This window comes from Hippopotamus amphibius, chromosome 3 (assembly GCF_030028045.1).
Source record: "Hippopotamus amphibius kiboko isolate mHipAmp2 chromosome 3, mHipAmp2.hap2, whole genome shotgun sequence".
Classification (NCBI taxonomy): Eukaryota; Metazoa; Chordata; class Mammalia; order Artiodactyla; family Hippopotamidae; genus Hippopotamus; species Hippopotamus amphibius.
In genome coordinates, this window is record NC_080188.1 from 174,891,419 (window position 1) to 174,917,493 (window position 26,075).

At 45.3% G+C, this 26,075-nt stretch overlaps 1 protein-coding gene across 2 annotated transcripts in view; it reads right to left on the minus strand.

Moving 5' to 3' along the window:
- TNN (tenascin N) overlaps window positions 1-26,075 on the minus strand; it is a 67,716-nt gene that overhangs the window by 27,104 nt on the left and 14,537 nt on the right. Inside the window, exons 6-10 of one of the 2 annotated variants that reach the window (XM_057728985.1) lie at window positions 18,725-18,988; window positions 14,973-15,236; window positions 10,944-11,207; window positions 8,059-8,322; window positions 5,174-5,437 (exon numbers count right to left, since the gene is read on the minus strand). In XM_057728985.1, coding sequence (XP_057584968.1) covers window positions 5,174-5,437; window positions 8,059-8,322; window positions 10,944-11,207; window positions 14,973-15,236; window positions 18,725-18,988 — 1,320 coding nt within the window. The remainder of the gene's footprint in view (window positions 1-5,173; window positions 5,438-8,058; window positions 8,323-10,943; window positions 11,208-14,972; window positions 15,237-18,724; window positions 18,989-26,075) is intronic. The other variant, XM_057728984.1, reaches the window with a different exon arrangement.

A 26,075-nucleotide genomic window follows, 5' to 3' on the forward strand; every position in this document is an offset into this window, starting at 1 on the left:
ATTATTAACTTGTTTTGGGACCTTGGGCAAGTCACTGCACTTCTCCACATTTGTAAAATGAGTTTCTTAATAGTTATCATACATAGAAAATGTCATGTAGAAAGGGGCCTTGAAAATATTCAAGTCTCACAGTGTTTATAGGAAAAAAAGCCGAGGGAGATAATGTTAGTGTGTACCCTGCAGAGCTGGGTATTACATGAGTTAATAACATGCCTCTTATGACATCTCCCAGCAGAGAGTGGATGTCCAATGACCATAAGGTAGTTTAAATGATATTAGCTTGTTGATATATTATGAATGTACAAGATTATGTTCCTCTATACTATACACAGAGAAGGTATTCAAAAAATGTGTTCACCAGGAAAATAACAGCACATCTTTGTTCCAGATACAGGCGTGCCTCGTTTTATTGTGCTTCTCTATAGGTGCATCATAGATATTGAACTTTTTACAAATGGAAGGTATGTGACAGCACTGCATCCAGCAGGTCTATTGATGCAATTATGCATTTGCCAACAGCATTTGCTTGCTTTGTGTCTCTCGGTCACATTTTGGTAATTCTCATAGTATTTCTAACATTTTCAGTACTATTACATTTGTTATGGTGATCTATGATCTGTGATCTTCGATGTCACTACAATTCACTGAAGGCTTACATGATGATTAGCATTTTTAGCAATAAAATATTTTTAGATTAACGTATATGCATTTTTAAACATAATTCTCTTGTACACTTCATAGAGTACAGTACAGTGTAACTGTAACTTTTATATGCACTGGGAAACAAAACATTCATATGACTTTCTATATTGGGACTTTCACTTTATTGCAGTGGTCTGGAAATAAACTCACAAGATTTTTGAGATATGCCGCTAGTTCGTTGCAAAAGCCATTATCCTAAGGTCCTATCATGTGTGTGTAATGCTATGTTCAAGTGGGACTATTCTTATCTTGCTTTAGGTGCAACCCCGAGAAAACTGCTATCTACATTCCAACCTGAGGATCCACATCCAAGGCGAGACCAACACTTTTGTGGCCCTTGACGGACCAACCATCTACAGACTATGAAAGAGGTTGGTGAGTACAAAGAGGTGGGACTGAAAAGAGTGGATTCCTTTGGAGAGAGTTGCACTGTGAGTCTCATGGGTGAGAGCCAAGCCTCGAATAAACAGTTGCAATGAGATCCCTTACAGAACTGCTTAGGTACACTCTGGAGCAAAACTTCTCAACCAGGGGTGATCAGCAATGTCTGGGGACATTCTCGGTTGTCTCAGTTCAGTGTGGGTTGCAGAGGCTCCTGGCATCAAGTGGGTAAAGGTCAGGGATGCTGCTACACATCGTACAGGGCACCAGACAGACCCCAGCAACAAAGAGTTACCAACAGTGCCAAGGTGGAGAAACCCTGCCCAAAGCGTGGGGAGCACCGTGGGCTGGTGGCTGCCATGTGCCTAAAATATCTGAGAGGTGAGAAAATGGCTGGTTTGTGCTGCTACCGAGCAACGAGAGGCTGCAGCATTGCAAAGGGCCCGTACATCTGGGTGCATGGACAAGACATGCATGTGTGCTCCCCATGGACCAGATGTGGGCCAAGGAAAGGAGAGCCCACCTGGGATTGTGTTGGAAGCTGTCCAAGAGGATCACCCAGAGGGGCGAGGTGACCCCACCAGAAGGGCCCTGGAGGGCACCCCCAGATGTGTGGGCAGAGGAAAGGGAGTAGGAAACCAGGAGGGGAGATGCATGTGTCCACCGGATCCCCACACTGAAGGATCAGAGTGAAAGAGGACAGATGATTTGTCTGAAGAACTCAAGGAAGTGCTGTATGAAGGAAAAGTTAGTTTTACCCCTTGTCAGGCCTCACGACGGACCCCAGCCAGCTGTGACTATTCTACTCAAGCAAGACTCCTCACCTCTCCTGCCTCCTGACCTCTTACCTCTCTCACTGCCAGCTGTACCAAACATAAATGGGTCAGAAAGTGCAGTCAGCGCTCTGCAAGGACAGTGCTTGAAGCCTGGAGGTGTTAATAACAAAGCAGGTGCACAGGCAGAGAACAAAGGACAAGGAGCAGTAATGTCCAGGGTTAAAGACCAAACTTTGGTCTTGAACCAAACAGGACAAGCTATGCATTCTAAGAGAAGCCATTCCATGGAAGAAAGGGGTACACAATTTACTATGCAAGGATACTGGCCTGCTCATCCTTGAGCCTCTTCTAGCTAAGGTTAGAGAAGGAAAACCAACCTAGACAGACATTAGCTTAGCAGTGACACAGTGATGATGCATGTTCCATTACCTGTTGGGGCCTTGGTGTCAGCCTTCCTGCTCTCCTGGTCCCCCTTCTGGGCCCACACGTGGACCGTGTACTCCACGCCCGGCCTCAGGCCCGTCAGGACGGTGCTGCTCTGCTCCTGCCCCACCGGGACCTCCCTGGTGTCTCCATCAGCAGAGGTGTAGCGCACCATGTACCTGTCGATCACGGCCTGCACTGGGTCCCAGGAAATGGTGGCCGTGTTCTCTGTCACGCGGTCGGTCACCAGGTTTTTGGGGCTGTCAATGTCTGCAAGGCAAATAATGATCAGTAAAAACTACTAATAGAGTGAGACCTTGTGGCCAAGTTGCTTGGGGTGAGGCAGCTTCCTGTTCTTGTAATTTTCCTATCTCATATGTCCGTTCTCAGTTGTTTCAGGGATGTAGACTTGTGGAATTTCAAGGAGGCAGCACAGGACAGCAGAACAAGCAGGAGGCCCAAGTCAGAAGACCTGTGGCCCTGACACCCCAGCTGCCTCTGGCTGGGCCTCAGTTTCCCAAACGGTAGACCTAGGTCTCAGGTTGGATGGACACTAAGGCTCCCCCGAGCACTAATGTTCCACGCGTGCATCTAATTCCACAAATTATTAACTTGTTTTGGGACCTTGGGCAAGTCACTGCACTTCTCCACATTTGTAAAATGAGTTTCTTAATAGTTATCATACATAGAAAATGTCATGTAGAAAGGGGCCTTGAAAATATTCAAGTCTCACAGTGTTTATAGGAAAAAAAGCCGAGGGAGATAATGTTAGTGTGTACCCTGCAGAGCTGGGTATTACATGAGTTAATAACATGCCTCTTATGACATCTCCCAGCAGAGAGTGGATGTCCAATGACCATAAGGTAGTTTAAATGATATTAGCTTGTTGATATATTATGAATGTACAAGATTATGTTCCTCTATACTATACACAGAGAAGGTATACAAAAAATGTGTTCACCAGGAAAATAACAGCACATCTTTGTTCCAGATACAGGCGTGCCTCGTTTTATTGTGCTTCTCTTTACTGTGCATCACAGATACTGCCCTTTTTACAAATGGAAGGTTTGTGGAAACCCTGCATCCCGCAAGTCTATTGGTGGCATTCTGCATTTGCCAACAGCATTTGCTTGCTTTGTGTCTCTGGGTCACATTTCGGTAATTCTCACAATATTTCCAACGTTTTCAGTACTATTACATTTGTTATGGTGATCTGTATTCTGTGATCTTCTGATGTTACTATAATTTGCTCAAGGTTCACATGATAATCAGCATTTTTAGCAATAAAATATTTTTAAATTAACATATGCATTTTTAAACATAATTCTCTTGTACACTTCATAGAGTACAGTACAGTGTAACTGTAACTTTTATATGCACTGGGAAACAAAACATTCATATGACTTTCTATATTGGGACTTTCACTTTATTGCAGTGGTCTGGAAATAAACTCACAAGATTTTTGAGATATGCCGCTAGTTCGTTGCAAAAGCCATTATCCTAAGGTCCTATCATGTGTGTGTAATGCTATGTTCAAGTGGGACTATTCTTATCTTGCTTTAGGTGCAACCCCGAGAAAACTGCTATCTACATTCCAACCTGAGGATCCACATCCAAGGCGAGACCAACACTTTTGTGGCCCTTGACGGACCAACCATCTACAGACTATGAAAGAGGTTGGTGAGTACAAAGAGGTGGGACTGAAAAGAGTGGATTCCTTTGGAGAGAGTTGCACTGTGAGTCTCATGGGTGAGAGCCAAGCCTCGAATAAACAGTTGCAATGAGATCCCTTACAGAACTGCTTAGGTACACTCTGGAGCAAAACTTCTCAACCCAGGGTGATCAGCAATGTCTGGGGACATTCTCGGTTGTCTCAGTTCAGTGTGGGTTGCGGAGGCTCCTGGCATCAAGTGGGTAAAGGTCAGGGATGCTGCTACACATCGTACAGGGCACCAGACAGACCCCAGCAACAAAGAGTTACCAACAGTGCCAAGGTGGAGAAACCCTGCCCAAAGCGTGGGGAGCACCGTGGGCTGGTGGCTGCCATGTGCCTAAAATATCTGAGAGGTGAGAAAATGGCTGGTTTGTGCTGCTACCGAGCAACGAGAGGCTGCAGCATTGCAAAGGGCCCGTACATCTGGGTGCATGGACAAGACATGCATGTGTGCTCCCCATGGACCAGATGTGGGCCAAGGAAAGGAGAGCCCACCTGGGATTGTGTTGGAAGCTGTCCAAGAGGATCACCCAGAGGGGCGAGGTGACCCCACCAGAAGGGCCCTGGAGGGCACCCCCAGATGTGTGGGCAGAGGAAAGGGAGTAGGAAACCAGGAGGGGAGATGCATGTGTCCACCGGATCCCCACACTGAAGGATCAGAGTGAAAGAGGACAGATGATTTGTCTGAAGAACTCAAGGAAGTGCTGTATGAAGGAAAAGTTAGTTTTACCCCTTGTCAGGCCTCACGACGGACCCCAGCCAGCTGTGACTATTCTACTCAAGCAAGACTCCTCACCTCTCCTGCCTCCTGACCTCTTACCTCTCTCACTGCCAGCTGTACCAAACATAAATGGGTCAGAAAGTGCAGTCAGCGCTCTGCAAGGACAGTGCTTGAAGCCTGGAGGTGTTAATAACAAAGCAGGTGCACAGGCAGAGAACAAAGGACAAGGAGCAGTAATGTCCAGGGTTAAAGACCAAACTTTGGTCTTGAACCAAACAGGACAAGCTATGCATTCTAAGAGAAGCCATTCCATGGAAGAAAGGGGTACACAATTTACTATGCAAGGATACTGGCCTGCTCATCCTTGAGCCTCTTCTAGCTAAGGTTAGAGAAGGAAAACCAACCTAGACAGACATTAGCTTAGCAGTGACACAGTGATGATGCATGTTCCATTACCTGTTGGGGCCTTGGTGTCAGCCTTCCTGCTCTCCTGGTCCCCCTTCTGGGCCCACACGTGGACCGTGTACTCCACGCCCGGCCTCAGGCCCGTCAGGACGGTGCTGCTCTGCTCCTGCCCCACCGGGACCTCCCTGGTGTCTCCATCAGCAGAGGTGTAGCGCACCATGTACCTGTCGATCACGGCCTGCACTGGGTCCCAGGAAATGGTGGCCGTGTTCTCTGTCACGCGGTCGGTCACCAGGTTTTTGGGGCTGTCAATGTCTGCAAGGCAAATAATGATCAGTAAAAACTACTAATAGAGTGAGACCTTGTGGCCAAGTTGCTTGGGGTGAGGCAGCTTCCTGTTCTTGTAATTTTCCTATCTCATATGTCCGTTCTCAGTTGTTTCAGGGATGTAGACTTGTGGAATTTCAAGGAGGCAGCACAGGACAGCAGAACAAGCAGGAGGCCCAAGTCAGAAGACCTGTGGCCCTGACACCCCAGCTGCCTCTGGCTGGGCCTCAGTTTCCCAAACGGTAGACCTAGGTCTCAGGTTGGATGGACACTAAGGCTCCCCCGAGCACTAATGTTCCACGCGTGCATCTAATTCCACAAATTATTAACTTGTTTTGGGACCTTGGGCAAGTCACTGCACTTCTCCACATTTGTAAAATGAGTTTCTTAATAGTTATCATACATAGAAAATGTCATGTAGAAAGGGGCCTTGAAAATATTCAAGTCTCACAGTGTTTATAGGAAAAAAAGCCGAGGGAGATAATGTTAGTGTGTACCCTGCAGAGCTGGGTATTACATGAGTTAATAACATGCCTCTTATGACATCTCCCAGCAGAGAGTGGATGTCCAATGACCATAAGGTAGTTTAAATGATATTAGCTTGTTGATATATTATGAATGTACAAGATTATGTTCCTCTATACTATACACAGAGAAGGTATACAAAAAATGTGTTCACCAGGAAAATAACAGCACATCTTTGTTCCAGATACAGGCGTGCCTCGTTTTATTGTGCTTCTCTTTACTGTGCATCACAGATACTGCCCTTTTTACAAATGGAAGGTTTGTGGAAACCCTGCATCCCGCAAGTCTATTGGTGGCATTCTGCATTTGCCAACAGCATTTGCTTGCTTTGTGTCTCTGGGTCACATTTCGGTAATTCTCACAATATTTCCAACGTTTTCAGTACTATTACATTTGTTATGGTGATCTGTATTCTGTGATCTTCTGATGTTACTATAATTTGCTCAAGGTTCACATGATAATCAGCATTTTTAGCAATAAAATATTTTTAAATTAACATATGCATTTTTAAACATAATTCTCTTGTACACTTCATAGAGTACAGTACAGTGTAACTGTAACTTTTATATGCACTGGGAAACAAAACATTCATATGACTTTCTATATTGGGACTTTCACTTTATTGCAGTGGTCTGGAAATAAACTCACAAGATTTTTGAGATATGCCGCTAGTTCGTTGCAAAAGCCATTATCCTAAGGTCCTATCATGTGTGTGTAATGCTATGTTCAAGTGGGACTATTCTTATCTTGCTTTAGGTGCAACCCCGAGAAAACTGCTATCTACATTCCAACCTGAGGATCCACATCCAAGGCGAGACCAACACTTTTGTGGCCCTTGACGGACCAACCATCTACAGACTATGAAAGAGGTTGGTGAGTACAAAGAGGTGGGACTGAAAAGAGTGGATTCCTTTGGAGAGAGTTGCACTGTGAGTCTCATGGGTGAGAGCCAAGCCTCGAATAAACAGTTGCAATGAGATCCCTTACAGAACTGCTTAGGTACACTCTGGAGCAAAACTTCTCAACCCAGGGTGATCAGCAATGTCTGGGGACATTCTCGGTTGTCTCAGTTCAGTGTGGGTTGCGGAGGCTCCTGGCATCAAGTGGGTAAAGGTCAGGGATGCTGCTACACATCGTACAGGGCACCAGACAGACCCCAGCAACAAAGAGTTACCAACAGTGCCAAGGTGGAGAAACCCTGCCCAAAGCGTGGGGAGCACCGTGGGCTGGTGGCTGCCATGTGCCTAAAATATCTGAGAGGTGAGAAAATGGCTGGTTTGTGCTGCTACCGAGCAACGAGAGGCTGCAGCATTGCAAAGGGCCCGTACATCTGGGTGCATGGACAAGACATGCATGTGTGCTCCCCATGGACCAGATGTGGGCCAAGGAAAGGAGAGCCCACCTGGGATTGTGTTGGAAGCTGTCCAAGAGGATCACCCAGAGGGGCGAGGTGACCCCACCAGAAGGGCCCTGGAGGGCACCCCCAGATGTGTGGGCAGAGGAAAGGGAGTAGGAAACCAGGAGGGGAGATGCATGTGTCCACCGGATCCCCACACTGAAGGATCAGAGTGAAAGAGGACAGATGATTTGTCTGAAGAACTCAAGGAAGTGCTGTATGAAGGAAAAGTTAGTTTTACCCCTTGTCAGGCCTCACGACGGACCCCAGCCAGCTGTGACTATTCTACTCAAGCAAGACTCCTCACCTCTCCTGCCTCCTGACCTCTTACCTCTCTCACTGCCAGCTGTACCAAACATAAATGGGTCAGAAAGTGCAGTCAGCGCTCTGCAAGGACAGTGCTTGAAGCCTGGAGGTGTTAATAACAAAGCAGGTGCACAGGCAGAGAACAAAGGACAAGGAGCAGTAATGTCCAGGGTTAAAGACCAAACTTTGGTCTTGAACCAAACAGGACAAGCTATGCATTCTAAGAGAAGCCATTCCATGGAAGAAAGGGGTACACAATTTACTATGCAAGGATACTGGCCTGCTCATCCTTGAGCCTCTTCTAGCTAAGGTTAGAGAAGGAAAACCAACCTAGACAGACATTAGCTTAGCAGTGACACAGTGATGATGCATGTTCCATTACCTGTTGGGGCCTTGGTGTCAGCCTTCCTGCTCTCCTGGTCCCCCTTCTGGGCCCACACGTGGACCGTGTACTCCACGCCCGGCCTCAGGCCCGTCAGGACGGTGCTGCTCTGCTCCTGCCCCACCGGGACCTCCCTGGTGTCTCCATCAGCAGAGGTGTAGCGCACCATGTACCTGTCGATCACGGCCTGCACTGGGTCCCAGGAAATGGTGGCCGTGTTCTCTGTCACGCGGTCGGTCACCAGGTTTTTGGGGCTGTCAATGTCTGCAAGGCAAATAATGATCAGTAAAAACTACTAATAGAGTGAGACCTTGTGGCCAAGTTGCTTGGGGTGAGGCAGCTTCCTGTTCTTGTAATTTTCCTATCTCATATGTCCGTTCTCAGTTGTTTCAGGGATGTAGACTTGTGGAATTTCAAGGAGGCAGCACAGGACAGCAGAACAAGCAGGAGGCCCAAGTCAGAAGACCTGTGGCCCTGACACCCCAGCTGCCTCTGGCTGGGCCTCAGTTTCCCAAACGGTAGACCTAGGTCTCAGGTTGGATGGACACTAAGGCTCCCCCGAGCACTAATGTTCCACGCGTGCATCTAATTCCACAAATTATTAACTTGTTTTGGGACCTTGGGCAAGTCACTGCACTTCTCCACATTTGTAAAATGAGTTTCTTAATAGTTATCATACATAGAAAATGTCATGTAGAAAGGGGCCTTGAAAATATTCAAGTCTCACAGTGTTTATAGGAAAAAAAGCCGAGGGAGATAATGTTAGTGTGTACCCTGCAGAGCTGGGTATTACATGAGTTAATAACATGCCTCTTATGACATCTCCCAGCAGAGAGTGGATGTCCAATGACCATAAGGTAGTTTAAATGATATTAGCTTGTTGATATATTATGAATGTACAAGATTATGTTCCTCTATACTATACACAGAGAAGGTATTCAAAAAATGTGTTCACCAGGAAAATAACAGCACATCTTTGTTCCAGATACAGGCGTGCCTCGTTTTATTGTGCTTCTCTTTACTGTGCATCACAGATACTGCACTTTTTACAAATGGAAGGTTTGTGGAAACCCTGCATCCCGCAAGTCTATTGGTGGCATTCTGCATTTGCCAACAGCATTTGCTTGCTTTGTGTCTCTGGGTCACATTTCGGTAATTCTCACAATATTTCCAACGTTTTCAGTACTATTACATTTGTTATGGTGATCTGTATTCTGTGATCTTCTGATGTTACTATAATTTGCTCAAGGTTCACATGATAATCAGCATTTTTAGCAATAAAATATTTTTAAATTAACATATGCATTTTTAAACATAATTCTCTTGTACACTTCATAGAGTACAGTACAGTGTAACTGTAACTTTTATATGCACTGGGAAACAAAACATTCATATGACTTTCTATATTGGGACTTTCACTTTATTGCAGTGGTCTGGAAATGAACTCACAAGATTTTTGAGATATGCCGCTAATTCGTTGCAAAAGCCATTATCCTAAGGTCCTATCGCATGTGTGCAATGCTATGTTCAAGTGGGACTATTCTTATCTTGCTTTAGGTGCAACCCCGAGAAAACTGCTATCTACATTCCAACCTGAGGATCCACATCCAAGGCGAGACCAACACTTTTGTGGCCCTTGACGGACCAACCATCTACAGACTATGAAAGAGGTTGGTGAGTACAAAGAGGTGGGACTGAAAAGAGTGGATTCCTTTGGAGAGAGTTGCACTGTGAGTCTCATGGGTGAGAGCCAAGCCTCGAATAAACAGTTGCAATGAGATCCCTTACAGAACTGCTTAGGTACACTCTGGAGCAAAACTTCTCAACCCAGGGTGATCAGCAATGTCTGGGGACATTCTCGGTTGTCTCAGTTCAGTGTGGGTTGCGGAGGCTCCTGGCATCAAGTGGGTAAAGGTCAGGGATGCTGCTACACATCGTACAGGGCACCAGACGGACCCCAGCAACAAAGAGTTACCAACAGTGCCAAGGTGGAGAAACCCTGCCCAAAGCATGGGGAGCACCGTGGGCTGGTGGCTGCCATGTGCCTAAAATATCTGAGAGGTGAGAAAATGGCTGGTTTGTGCTGCTACCGAGCAACGAGAGGCTGCAGCATTGCAAAGGGCCCGTACATCTGGGTGCATGGACAAGACATGCATGTGTGCTCCCCATGGACCAGATGTGGGCCAAGGAAAGGAGAGCCCACCTGGGATTGTGTTGGAAGCTGTCCAAGAGGATCACCCAGAGGGGCGAGGTGACCCCACCAGAAGGGCCCTGGAGGGCACCCCCAGATGTGTGGGCAGAGGAAAGGGAGAAGGAAACCAGGAGGAGAGATGCATGTGTCCACCGGATCCCCACACTGAAGGATCAGAGTGAAAGAGGACAGATGATTTGTCTGAAGAACTCAAGGAAGTGCTGTATGAAGGAAAAGTTAGTTTTACCCCTTGTCAGGCCTCACGACGGACCCCAGCCAGCTGTGACTATTCTACTCAAGCAAGACTCCTCACCTCTCCTGCCTCCTGACCTCTTACCTCTCTCACTGCCAGCTGTACCAAACATAAATGGGTCAGAAAGTGCAGTCAGCGCTCTGCAAGGACAGTGCTTGAAGCCTGGAGGTGTTAATAACAAAGCAGGTGCACAGGCAAAGAACAAAGGACAAGGAGCAGTAATGTCCAGGGTTAAAGACCAAACTTTGGTCTTGAACCAAACAGGACAAGCTATGCATTCTAAGAGAAGCCATTCCATGGAAGAAAGGGGTACACAATTTACTATGCAAGGATACTGGCCTGCTCATCCTTGAGCCTCTTCTAGCTAAGGTTAGAGAAGGAAAACCAACCTAGACAGACATTAGCTTAGCAGTGACACAGTGATGATGCATGTTCCATTACCTGTTGGGGCCTTGGTGTCAGCCTTCCTGCTCTCCTGGTCCCCCTTCTGGGCCCACACGTGGACCGTGTACTCCACGCCCGGCCTCAGGCCCGTCAGGACGGTGCTGCTCTGCTCCTGCCCCACCGGGACCTCCCTGGTGTCTCCATCAGCAGAGGTGTAGCGCACCATGTACCTGTCGATCACGGCCTGCACCGGGTCCCAGGAAATGGTGGCCGTGTTCTCTGTCACGCGGTCGGTCACCAGGTTTTTGGGGCTGTCAATGTCTGCAAGGCAAATAATGATCAGTAAAAACTACTAATAGAGTGAGACCTTGTGGCCAAGTTGCTTGGGGTGAGGCAGCTTCCTGTTCTTGTAATTTTCCTATCTCATATGTCCATTCTCAGTTGTTTCAGGGATGTAGACTTGTGGAATTTCAAGGAGGCAGCACAGGACAGCAGAACAAGCAGGAGGCCCAAGTCAGAAGACCTGTGGCCCTGACACCCCAGCTGCCTCTGGCTGGGCCTCAGTTTCCCAAACGGTAGACCTAGGTCTCAGGTTGGATGGACACTAAGGCTCCCCCGAGCACTAATGTTCCACGCGTGCATCTAATTCCACAAATTATTAACTTGTTTTGGGACCTTGGGCAAGTCACTGCACTTCTCCACATTTGTAAAATGAGTTTCTTAATAGTTATCATACATAGAAAATGTCATGTAGAAAGGGGCCTTGAAAATATTCAAGTCTCACAGTGTTTATAGGAAAAAAAGCCGAGGGAGATAATGTTAGTGTGTACCCTGCAGAGCTGGGTATTACATGAGTTAATAACATGCCTCTTATGACATCTCCCAGCAGAGAGTGGATGTCCAATGACCATAAGGTAGTTTAAATGATATTAGCTTGTTGATATATTATGAATGTACAAGATTATGTTCCTCTATACTATACACAGAGAAGGTATTCAAAAAATGTGTTCACCAGGAAAATAACAGCACATCTTTGTTCCAGATACAGGCGTGCCTCGTTTTATTGTGCTTCTCTATAGGTGCATCATAGATATTGAACTTTTTACAAATGGAAGGTATGTGACAGCACTGCATCCAGCAGGTCTATTGATGCAATTATGCATTTGCCAACAGCATTTGCTTGCTTTGTGTCTCTCGGTCACATTTTGGTAATTCTCATAGTATTTCTAACATTTTCAGTACTATTACATTTGTTATGGTGATCTATGATCTGTGATCTTCGATGTCACTACAATTCACTGAAGGCTTACATGATGATTAGCATTTTTAGCAATAAAATATTTTTAGATTAACGTATATGCATTTTTAAACATAATTCTCTTGTACACTTCATAGAGTACAGTACAGTGTAACTGTAACTTTTATATGCACTGGGAAACAAAACATTCATATGACTTTCTATATTGGGACTTTCACTTTATTGCAGTGGTCTGGAAATAAACTCACAAGATTTTTGAGATATGCCGCTAGTTCGTTGCAAAAGCCATTATCCTAAGGTCCTATCATGTGTGTGTAATGCTATGTTCAAGTGGGACTATTCTTATCTTGCTTTAGGTGCAACCCCGAGAAAACTGCTATCTACATTCCAACCTGAGGATCCACATCCAAGGCGAGACCAACACTTTTGTGGCCCTTGACGGACCAACCATCTACAGACTATGAAAGAGGTTGGTGAGTACAAAGAGGTGGGACTGAAAAGAGTGGATTCCTTTGGAGAGAGTTGCACTGTGAGTCTCATGGGTGAGAGCCAAGCCTCGAATAAACAGTTGCAATGAGATCCCTTACAGAACTGCTTAGGTACACTCTGGAGCAAAACTTCTCAACCAGGGGTGATCAGCAATGTCTGGGGACATTCTCGGTTGTCTCAGTTCAGTGTGGGTTGCGGAGGCTCCTGGCATCAAGTGGGTAAAGGTCAGGGATGCTGCTACACATCGTACAGGGCACCAGACAGACCCCAGCAACAAAGAGTTACCAACAGTGCCAAGGTGGAGAAACCCTGCCCAAAGCGTGGGGAGCACCGTGGGCTGGTGGCTGCCATGTGCCTAAAATATCTGAGAGGTGAGAAAATGGCTGGTTTGTGCTGCTACCGAGCAACGAGAGGCTGCAGCATTGCAAAGGGCCCGTACATCTGGGTGCATGGACAAGACATGCATGTGTGCTCCCCATGGACCAGATGTGGGCCAAGGAAAGGAGAGCCCACCTGGGATTGTGTTGGAAGCTGTCCAAGAGGATCACCCAGAGGGGCGAGGTGACCCCACCAGAAGGGCCCTGGAGGGCACCCCCAGATGTGTGGGCAGAGGAAAGGGAGAAGGAAACCAGGAGGAGAGATGCATGTGTCCACCGGATCCCCACACTGAAGGATCAGAGTGAAAGAGGACAGATGATTTGTCTGAAGAACTCAAGGAAGTGCTGTATGAAGGAAAAGTTAGTTTTACCCCTTGTCAGGCCTCACGACGGACCCCAGCCAGCTGTGACTATTCTACTCAAGCAAGACTCCTCACCTCTCCTGCCTCCTGACCTCTTACCTCTCTCACTGCCAGCTGTACCAAACATAAATGGGTCAGAAAGTGCAGTCAGCGCTCTGCAAGGACAGTGCTTGAAGCCTGGAGGTGTTAATAACAAAGCAGGTGCACAGGCAAAGAACAAAGGACAAGGAGCAGTAATGTCCAGGGTTAAAGACCAAACTTTGGTCTTGAACCAAACAGGACAAGCTATGCATTCTAAGAGAAGCCATTCCATGGAAGAAAGGGGTACACAATTTACTATGCAAGGATACTGGCCTGCTCATCCTTAAGCCTTCCTTTCAGCCAAGGTTAGAGAAGGAAAATCAGCCTACACAGACATTAGCTTAGCAGTGACACAGTGATGATGCATGTTCCATTACCTGTTGGGGCCTTGGTGTCAGCCTTCCTGCTCTCCCGGTCCCCCTTCTGGGCCCACACGTGGACCGTGTACTCCACGCCCGGCCTCAGGCCCGTCAGGACGGTGCTGCTCTGCTCCTGCCCCACCGGGACCTCCCTGGTGTCTCCATCAGCAGAGGTGTAGCTCACTATGTACTTGTCAATCACGGCCTGCACTGGGTCCCAGGAGATGGTGACTGTGTCCTCTGTCACCTGGTCGGTTACCAGGTTTTGGGGGCTGTCAATTTCTTTAAGAAAACGTTTGTGAAACCCTCAGCTTTGAAGTCATGTAAGAGATACCCCTCACCCCATCAACAAGACTTTTATCTCCTAGAGCCCTCTTAGCACAAGGCAATGATATTCCCATCCGAATTCCTGGTGGAAGTCGAGGCAGAAAGAAACACCTGGTTCTCCGTGTCAAAGGACTGCTCATTATAAACTTGACATTGCTTCTTGGCTCTCAGCTCCCAAAGTGTGGGAGGAACAATGTCTTCTTAGCAACATCACCGCACATCAAAACAATCAGTTAAACATCTGTCATGACTTCAGGGTATCTCATTTATTATTTTATCAGGGGCTACTTCCCAAGCCGGCATTCTAAAAGTATTATCACAGGCATGGCAACGCCCAGATCCTATCAACGTCTTTGCTGAGTCTGCTGAAACATGGCTACTGCACAACTTTACCTCTGTCTTCTAGTTGAATGGTCCGCAACCTTTTTGGCACCAGGGACCAGTTTTGTGGAAGACAATTTTTCCATGGCGGGGGGGCCAGGGGAGAGGATGGTTCAGGCAAAAACGGGAGCAATGGTTCAGGTGGTAACGCGAGCAATGGGGAACAGCAGACGAAGCTTCACTAGCTCACCTGCCGCGCACCTCCTGCTGTGCAGCCTGGTTCCTAACAGGAGTTGGGGACCCCTGTTCTAGTTGGTTGAGTGGTTCCATGAGCAGCTGTCATGGTCAGGGAAGAGCAGCACTTGAGATCACCAGTAGAACTCACTGTCTTCTTTGATCTTTAAGATTTTCTTTACAAAGTCTCTCAACACAAGCCATATCTTTGGGTACCATGCACAGCCAAATGCACACCCTCAAGATTCAATTCTAATTAACCATCTTTCTCTTATTACCTGTCGGGGCCTTGGTGTCAGCCTTCCTGCTCTCCCGGTCCCCCTTCTGGGCCCACACGTGGACCGTGTACTCCACGCCCGGCCTCAGGCCCGTCAGGACGGTGCTGCTCTGCTCCTGCCCCACCGGGACCTCCCTGGTGTCTCCATCAGCAGAGGTGTAGCGCACCATGTACCTGTCGATCACGGCCTGCACTGGATCCCAGGAGACGGTGGCTGTGTTCTCCGTCACCCGGTCGATTACCAGGTTTTGGGGGCTGTCAATTTCTTTAAGAGAGATGAAAGAGTGTACCATTTGCCAACTCTATAACTCATGAAAAGCCAGTACACAAACAACCAAAATGATGACCTCAACAAATTTCAGAGTCTGTCATATGCCAATGGTTGGGATAACTTCAGGCTTTAATTAAGCATGTGGTCTGAAATTTCCAAGAATGAGCTATTTGCATTTAATGAGAAGTAGAGTTTTCCGACAAAGCCAATGTTCAGTCTCAACTCTATAAACTTTTTCCACAAGTTGCCTTTGGATAAAAAGAATTCATAAACAGATTTCTCCTTTACACTGGATTTATGTAATACACTCCTTTAGCTCCTGACTGCTTGTACCTGAAAGCAATTATACTTCAATAAATCTTTGCATTAGCTCTAATATTTTCTTTTGGAAGAAAAATATCCCGGAAGTAGCAGCTGTCAGTTCTTTCCATATAAAACATTATGTCTGAGGCCAGAGAACTGAGAAAATTTTAAAGTGAAGGTATTTGAGATCTAGGCTGATAAAAAATAATCCTACTTGTAGAATCTGTCTGGGTTTCTATGCAGTTAAACTGGGTTGAAACCTGGGCTCCACTCTTTCCTGGTTGCTAACTTTGCACAAACTGTGTAACTCAAGTCTTGGTCTTCTCACCTCTTCAAAGGAGGAAATATCAGTACCTACCTCTTGGTTATGGTGAAAAGTAAATGAGATATTGCATAGTAAATGCTTAAATATGAGCTCTTTGTTACTACGAATGTCACTTGAGGTATGGAATATCACTTTCTCCTCAAAAATATAAACCCTTAAAAAGTCAAAAATCCAAGGAATTGGATGCAATGACTAGCATGCCTTTATTATCCTATTTCAAAAACCACCTCCTTAAAAGACTGGGCTTTCTGTGAGAGCAGCTGCATTTCAAACCTGCGAACCATCACTTGCCAGCTTGCTGGGATACGTAGCCAAGGGAGAACTTGCCAGAAGGAGCACAGCAGCTCAGAATGCACCACAGACAGCTGATGTGAAAGGACAAACAATTTACCCTGGGATCCTGAGGTGGCTTCAATGCCCCAGCCTCATCTTTCCCTACGCCGTGCCTCTCACAGATCCACCCACCATACACACCACTAAAGATGACGTTATTAACATAAGTGCATATTAAGACGTGATAGAAAACCAACCTGTCATATTCCCACACCTTAGATCTCTGCACATGCTGCTCCCACTGCTAACAGCCGCCCATCCCTCTAGATTCCGTTCAGGTGTCACCTCCTCCTATAGGCTGCCATGACCCCTCCCACCCTCATCTTTTTTCAGATTCCCATAGTTTCATGGTTATTTGTTTGCCCTAGAACATAACTCGCTGCACTTTGTCTTTTTCACTTGTCTTCTCTACCCAGAGGATTGTGAACGTCATAGGAGCACAAATTGTGTCTTTTACCTTTGTACCCCCAGAGCCTAGCTCCATGCCTGACACCCCCGGCAATACCACACCCCAGCACTTCCCCGTGATCTAGGGTGCTTACTCACACCACCCCCACCTGTGAGAGGGGAAGCCTCTTCTCTGTTCCAACTTCCACTGTCTTAAAAAGGCTGACCCATATGCTCTTTCTTTTCACGACACTCAAAATCCTAGCAAATGGATGGCCATGTGAACTATAAACCAGGAGCTGGTAATCTAGAGCCCATGGACCAAATATGACCCACTGCCTATTTTTATAAATCAAGTTTTATTGGGACACAGTCATGGCAGCTCATTTCCATACTGTCTACGGCTGTTTTCTCATTTCAGTGGCAGAGTTGAGAAGTTGCAACAGAGACTGTATGGTCCCTGAAGCTAAAAATATTTACTATCTGGCCTTTTACAGAAAGTTTTTTGACCTCAACTTTAAACAAATCTAGATCTCACCATCCTTACTGTCAACTTGGTATTTGGAGCTGGGACCTTTGGGAAGTAATTAGGTTAAGATGAGGTCATGAGGGTGGGGCACCTGTGATGGGATTAGTGCCTTCCTAAGAAGAAGAGGAGACCACAGCCTCCTCTCTTCGCCATGTAAGGAAGAAGGTGGTCATCTACAAATCAAGGAGGGAGCTCTCACCAGTAAATGAATCAACTGGCACCCAGATCATAGGACTTTTCAGCCTCCAGAACTTCAAGAAGTTAAGAAATAAGCATAACTATCATTTATGTAGCACTCTCTTGAATTTATGTAGCACTTCCATGAATTAACTCATGTAACCCTCACACTAACCTAATAATGTAGACATTCATATGCCCCATTTTACAGACAGGAATCTGAGAAAGACTCAGTTGCTGGGGAGTCCTTGCCCCAACTCAATCCTCCAACACACTGAGAATCTCCTGACTGCCACACAATTTCCATCCCAGACCCCCTGAAGAAGGGGAGGGGTTTAGGGAGCCCTATCATATCATGTACCATCAATAAAGCACACTGTACCCACCCCCCAAAAAAGAATCTGAGGAACAGAGGTGAAGTAATTTGCTCCAAATCAATCAGCTAGTAAATGATAGAGCTGTGATTAAAACTTGGACAGTCAAGCTTCTGAAACCACTTTCCTAACTAATTATTAGCTTCTCTGAGAGTCTCTACACTAAGTGTCCAAAACAAAGGCCAATCAAGGGACTTCCCTGGTGGTCCAGTGGTTAAGACTCAGCTTCCACCGCAGGCGGCACAGGTTCTATCCCTGCCAGGAGAGATCCCGCATGCCCCGTGGTGTGGCCAAAAAAATAAATAAGTAAAATGGTTAGTTCCTTAAAGAAAAAAAAAAAAGCCAATCAATAAGTGAATCCTTTTCTATGACTCCTGTCAAATGTTTGGAACCTCAAGTGGACTCCAGGATGAGGCTTCTCTGAACTCAGTGAAGCCTAATCAGCGCCAGAGGAGGATTAAGCAGAAGGAATGTCTGGGATACACCCCCATGCAGCCTCAGGGCACCTGCAGGGCCTCAGCCAAGCAGAACAACTGGATGGAGGAAGGGAGCCCTTACAGTTTCTGAAAGCTTAAAGTCAGAATCAGTACATTTGGTAAATGTCGACTCAGGAGGTAAACAATTTCCATGGTCTGAAAGGGAGCTCCAGATGATATGCAAAGTGCCTGTACAGCCACTGCAAACTGAGATAAGCATTCAAACTCACTGTCAGCCAAATGTTTTGAGTTTTAATGTCCAAAAAATGAAAATTAGAAAGTGTTCCTCTATTCCAAGCGAGTTGCATATGGAATTCTAACCCAAACAAGCATGACCCTCTGTATCAAATAAAAAGGATGGTCTCTTTTGCTGGAAGTTAAAAAAGAAAAATTCATAATTACGAAACTTGAAATTGCTTTTGCAACCCCCTCCCCTACACCTGGAAACAAAAGAGCTGATGGTAGGTAGGAATGGACCTCCCGATTCAAAAATCAACCTTCTCCCTGCCATGAGGAAACCTGTTTATTTGGAGATGGGAGAGAGTAAGAATGAGAAAAGACTCCCATCCTTCTGTTACCTGTGAGGGCCTTGGTGTCGGCCTTCTTGCTCTCCTGGTTGCCCCTCTCAGCCCACACGTAGACGTCATACGCCTCTCCCGGCATCAGGCCCCTCAGGACAGTGCTGTTCTGCTCCTTGTGCACTGCTGTGTCCTTGGTCTCCCCGTCAGCAGAGATGTAGCGCACCATGTACTTATCAATGACAGCCCGGACTGGGTCCCAGGAGACCACTGCTGTGTCTTCTGTCACTCGATCAGTAACCACATTGGTTGGACTATCAATTTCTTCGTAAAATATACGAGAAAGAAAAATTAGAGAAGGCATCTGGCTTGTCAAGATCACAAATGTTTCAAGACCAAGTTCATCTGGGTGACCCGGTCCCATAGTCTATGCAAAGCAAGGGCCCACTCCATCATCTGTGACATGTGGACCACTGGCCTCTGCTTGAATCATAAGCTGAGAAAGGTCTTCCTGATGGACTGCCGTTTTCAGATCACTGAGAACATTAGAGAAACTCCTCCAAGTATGGCCACTTGAAGTATAACTCCTTCAAGTATGTCTACCCTCGGTGAGCATAGAGAATACACCTAATTCCTCTTCCTGGGAACCAGCCAGCAAGTATTCAAGAATAGTTCTCATTCTCCTTCCTAATTCTCCTCTAATCAAAACAGCTCTCCTAATGTATGCACTTATAAGTTAAAAACTATTATAACATATATTATAAACTTACATTATCAACTTCCCAACTTTCAACTTATAAAAACAATTATATTATATTATATTATATTATATTATATTATACTATATGATATTACAAACATATATTATCAACTTCCCAACTTCCATCTTACAGTTTCTAGACATGGCACTTATATCTAAACATGCTCTTGTCTTTCCCTTTTCAGAGAGAAATTCCCCAAACTCAGTTCACTCATTAAACAATTCATTGAGCATCCATCCCATGCCACGGCCATGTAATGGTGCTCAGGAATCACCAATTAACAAAACAGAAGTCCCTGCTCATGCAGACATTAATTCTAGAAGGACCAACCCAGAACAAAATGCCCTCCATGTCCCAGTCACTTTACCCCCCAATAACACAGCCTCAGCCCACAGCCTCAGAACATCCCTAAGTTATTTCATACTTTTCCCAGTTACCCCAGGGGTTCTCATCCTGTCAGAGCTGGACACCTACTAAGTACCACCACCAGAGGGCCTACTTCAGAAGGTCTGAGACGCCCTGACATCTCTATTTTCAAAACAAATAACCAAAACTCCACAGGTGATTCTGATGTACATCAAAGGTAGAGAACTTTCACATTAAGCCACATCTTCCCCATTTTTTGCATATGATACATGTCCTGGACCCATCATTTATCCTCATTATATTTTATCTTACAGATTCCATTTATAATTTAGTCTCTCGTCCAACATGCCCGCTTTCCTTTCCAGCTTCTTACCATTTGCAAACTTAATAAGTAAGCCATCTGAGTGCACTCATCAAGGTCACTGGTAAAGATGCTTTGCCCTGAGACCCCTCCTTACACATAGATGGTATCTTTTTTGGGTAAAGACACACAAAAAGTCTCTTACTCTCAGAAATCTAAGCATTTTCCTTCTTCCCCACTGTGCTCTAGTTCTCTTGGCCAAGGGTTTTCCAGCAGAGAAGTTACAACTTTACATAGCAACATTCTTTCACATTAGCTACAATGCATCTTTTCCAAGCACAGTGGTGGTGTTCTATTTGCGTGCAAGGAAATGAAATATGTTCCATCAGAGACAGTGCATATTTTATTTAATAAATCAACTGCCATTTATTGACCACATATTAAGTGCCATGTACCTTTCATACATTACTTTATCAGACCTCATAGTAACAGCATAAGGCATTTATCAGATTCTCCATGCACTAGTTTGAAAAATTAATAACGGTTACCATTTTTAGACTGCTAATTATATGCAAGACTCAGAAAGATGAGATAATTTGCCTAAGGTCACACAGATAGTAAATGGTAGTCCCTGACTTATTCTTTAAACAATCATTGAGTGCCTATTTGGAGCTGGGGACTCAGCGATGTTATAAGTTAAATTGTGTCCCCCCCCACCACCAAAAAAATAACCCCCAGCACCTGAAAATGTGACCTCATTTAGAAATAGGGTCTTTCTAGAGATAATCCGGTTAAAATGAGGTCATTAGGGTAGGCCTGATCCAATATGATTGCTGTCCTTATAAAAGGGGGAAATTTGGACACAGAGACAGACACATACAAAGGGAAGACAAAATAAAGACACACAGGGAGAAGACAGCCATGTGAGTGCAGTGCTTCATCTACAAGTCAAAGAATGCAAGGATTGCCAACAAACACCAGAGGTTGGAAGAGACAAGGAAGGATTCTCCCCTTGAGCTGTCAGAGAGAGGGTGGTCCTGCTGACACCTTGATTTTAAACTTCTCGCCTCCATAACTGCAAGACACTCAATTTCTGTTTTAAGCCACCCAGTTTTTGGTACTTGGTTACAGCAGCCTCAGGAAACTAATGTAAGCAATGAAGAGAATAAAGATGCTCTACCAGGGAGCTTACGTTCTCCTGGCAGAGCCAGACAATAAACAAGTGGGGATAGTATAATCTAGGAAGCCCAACAGGGCAAGGTAAAGGAATTAGAAAATGAGGAACAAAAGATGTTTGTGATTTTTGAAGGAAGGTCAGTGAGACGGTAACATTTGAGCAAAGACCGAAATGAAATGAGGCAGTGGGGCCACGTGCAATCTGAGGAACCACATTCCAGGCAGAGGGAGCAGCAAGTTCAAAGGCGCTGCTCCACATGTTCCAGGAACAGCAGGAGGCCAGTGCGTCTGGACAGAGTAAGTGAGGGGCTCCAGTGGCTAGAGGCGAGGCCAGTGAGGTGAGAGGGCAAGTGGACACCTTTGAAAGTCATTGTAACAACTTGGCTTTTACACTGAATGAGATGAGAAGCTTCTGGGGGGTTTTCCCGAAGAATGGCATGATCTGACTCGTGTTATAAAAGGACATCTCTGGCTGCTGGAGAGAGTACTGACTGTTGCAGGTCAAGCGTAGTGGTCACCTAGGAGGCTGCTACACCAGTTTATGTGTGAGAGGACAGGAATGTGGACAACTGTGGCAGATGAAAGTAGATTGGGGAGATTTCAAAGACAGAGCTGCCAGAATCTGCTTATGAATCTGATGTGTGCTATAATGACGTATTGGTTTGGGTCTCGAGCAATTTGCGGAAAGAGGTGACCATTTACAGAAATGCGGAGATCTGAGGGAGGGCAGGATTCGTGGTAGAGGCTGGGGAGAGGAATGGCATCAAGGGTTTGCTTTTGGACATATTAACTGGTAGTGCCAAGATTTGAATCCAGTCCTACCTACCAAAGACTACACGTTTTCACTTTATACCACTATAGGCTAAACGGCAATACCATCAGCCTCTTCTTGTGGAACTACTACTACGGCTAAGAATAACAGTAATAAATTACAAACAAAATAAAGTGTGATCTGAAAATTTCTTGCAACCTGAAATCCAGCAGCACTAGTGGATTAGAACTAGGCGTGGCAACTAGAAAGAGGAAATGGTCCCAGACTATCGCCTCTAGGAGACAGGGACTGGGGCATACCCCACACCCACTTGGCAAAGTGGGCCTCTTGGGATGAAAGGGCAGTGCAGTCAGAACACAGACACCAACAGGGCCATGTCCTGGGCCTCTGGAGGCTCGAGCACGCTCTAAGAGGATGCTCAGGAGAACGTGTGCACAGCAAGGGAGAGGACTCCCTCCTTACCCTGCTGCCCCCTTCTGTGCATAGCATAATTTCGCACATGACAGGCAGGGAATGAAGAGAGCCTCCAATGGTGATATGTCAATCGGGGGAAATTAGTGCTGAATTGGGACTGGGGACATTTCGACTCGAAAAGTGAGGATGGAGAACACCCAGATAGTACTGCCTCTTGAAGTCCCTGGCCCTCATCCTCTCCCACATCTGTACAAGCCATGATCCCAGAAGTGCCTCCCACCACTTCACCCTGCCCCAGATCCGTGCTTGCCACCACGGCTGCCAGGACCCTCAGCAGAGGCCCAGAGGGTCAGGGCTGCCAGTGTGTACAGTCCTCTCAAGATCCATCACATCCACATGAGTGGATGGAGGAAGCAGTAACCTCCATGGGTGGATGGAGGAATCCTTATGTTATCATTATGAGGCTTGATAGAGTAATGTCTGAAAAGCACCTGCTACATAGTATGTGGTCAATCAATGGCAGTTGGTTTTTTAGATACATTATAGTTTTATAGGTTATTTGCAAAAAGTGAGCTTATGTAGCACATCTTTTCTTAGAGATAAAAAGCACATAAGGAGTCAACATGAGATGAGGGGCCACCTCTGGGAATGATACAACAATTTAGCTCTGTGGCAGCCACTATAATACTCTAATATCTGGAAAGGCAGAGACCTGAAAGATGAGAGAATGACCCTCAAAGAAGAAACTGAAAGTTGTCTTTCCATCAGTTTCTGTGGATTGAGGCCAGTCCTAAAGAGACTTGGTAGACTACGCCCATCCCCTCAGGCTGAACAGGGCTAAGCTGCCAGCAGTGATTACGGGAACCAATTCAGGAAAGTATAGATCTCTGACACACAGCCCTGAAGCTCCTTCCCCAGCCACCCAACAGTCCCAGAACCCCCAGGAATAGAGAAGAACCAGGAAAAGGCATCTTGGCTATGAAGAGTGAGAAGGTAGGAAGGAAAAATAGAATCATACCATGTCCAGGATACAGAGACCTAGCCCAGAGAGGAGATGTGACTTCTCCAAACTCAGAAAGCCAGTGAGAGGCTGGGCCAGCCTGGAACTCAAGGCTCCCTGCCCCTCTTCTCTCAATTCCCTAACAACAACAACAACAAGAACTTAAGTCGTTAGGAGCCTCTTCAAAGAGCTGCTCTTCTTCTTGATAAATTTCAGGATGGGAATCAGATGCCAAGATACAGATGTAGGAGGAAAGCCTCAGTGATAGGACCCCCCACAATACACCACATCATTGGAAGAAGCCAGCTTAGCAGGACGAAAACCGCCCTCTCTGCCAAGAAGGAATGTGGGGATCATAAACAGTTTTTTCCATGGAACAAAGCCTTTCAGGAGCTGCAGCAGCTGGCCAAATCCTAGATGAGTCACAGCAGCAGCCTCCACGGGGAGACTGGCCTTCCTGCCCTGGCCCCAACTTCCTCCTTGGGCTGCAACTTCCCACCTGCTGGACACTGGCAGCCCTGGCGGGCCTTTCTCAGGGCCATTTGAGGTTAGGGAGATGTAAAATGAGACTTACTATCAATCACCTGAAAAAAACTGTAAAAAATACAAACACATGGAAACTAAACAATACTCTATTAAACAACCAAGAAATCACTGAAGAAATCAAAGAGGAAATCAAAAAATACCTAGAAACAAATGACAATGAAAACACAACCCAAAACCTATGAGACTCAGCAAAAGCAGTTCTAAGAGGGAAGTTGATAGCTATACAGTCCTACCTCTAGAAACAAGAAAAATATCGAATAAACAACCTAAGCTTACACTGAAAACAACTAGAGAAAGAAGAACAAAAAAACCCCAAAGTGAGCAGAAGGAAAGAAATCATAAAGATCAAATCAGAAATAAATGAAAAAGAAATGAAGGAAACAATAGCAAAGATCAATAAAACTAAAGGCTGGTTCTTTGAGAAGATAAACAAAATTGATAAACCATTAGCCAGACTCATCAGGAAAAAAAGGGAGAAGACGCAAATCAACAGAATTAGAAATGAAAAAGGAGAAGTAACAACCGGCACTGCAGAAATACAAAAGATCACGAGAGACTACTACAAGCAACTCTATGCCAACAAATTGGATAACCTGGAGGAAATGGAACAATTCTTAGAAAAGTACAATTCTCCAAGACTGAACAAGGAAGAAATAGAAAATATGAACAGACCAATCACAAGTACGGAAATTGAGACTGTGATTAAAAATCTCCCAACAAACAAAAGCCCAGGGCCAGATGGATTCACAGGTGAATTCTACCAAACATTTTGAGAAGAGCTAACACCTATCTTTCTCAGACTCTTCCAAAATATAGCAGAAGGAGGAACACTCCCAAACTCATTCTAGGAGGCCACCATCACCCTGATACCAAAATCAGGCAAAGATATCACAAAAAAAGAAAATTACAGACCAATATCACAGATGAATATAGATGCAAAAATTCTCAACAAAATACTAGCTAACAGAATCCAACAGCACATTAAAAAGATCATACACCATGATCAAGTGGGGTTTATCCCTGGGATGCAAGGATTCTTCAATATACGCAAATCAATCAATGAGATACATCATATTAACAAGTTGAAGGATAAAAACCATATGACAATCTCAACAGATGCAGACAAAGATTTTGACAAAATTCAACATCTGTTTATGATAAAAACTCTCCAGAAAATGGGCATAGAAAGAAATTACCTCAACATAATAAAAGCCATATATGACAAACCAACAGCCAACATTGTTCTAAATGGTGAAAAACTGAAAGCATTCCCTCCAAGAACAGGAACAAGACAAGGGTGTCCACTCTCACCATTTTTATTCAACATAGTTTTGGAAGTTTTAGCCACAGCAATCAGAGAAAAAAATGAAATAAAAGGAATCCAAATTGGAAAAGAAGAAGTAAAATTGTCACTCTTTGCAGATGACATGACATTAAACATAGAAAACCCTAAAGATTCTACCAGAAAACTGCTAGCACTAATTGATGAGTTTAGTAAAGTAGCAGGATACAAAATTAATGCACAGAAATCTCTTCAATTCCTATACACTAACAACGAAAGAGCAGAAAGAGAAATTAAGGAAACTCTCCCATTTACCATTGCAACAAAAAGAATAAAATACCTAGGAATAAACCTGCCTAAGGAGGCAAAAGACCTGTACTCAGAAAACTATAAGACACTGATGAAAGAAATGAAAGACTATACAAACAGATGGAGGGACATACCATGTTCTTGGACTGGAAGAATCAATATTGTGAAAATGACTATCCTACCCAAAGCAATTTACAGATTCAACGCAATTCCTATCAAATTACCAATGGCATTTTTCACAGAACTAGAACAAGAAATCTTACGATTTGTATGGAAACGCAAAAGACCCTGAATAGCCAAGTAATCTTGAGAAGGAAAGACAGAGTTGGTGGAATTAGGCTTCCTGACTTCAGGCTATACTACAAGGCTACAGTGATCAAGACAGGATGGTATTGGCACAAAAACAGAAAGGAAGATCAACGGAACAGAATAGAGAACCCAGAAGTAAACCCACACACATATGGACACCTTATCTTTGACAAAG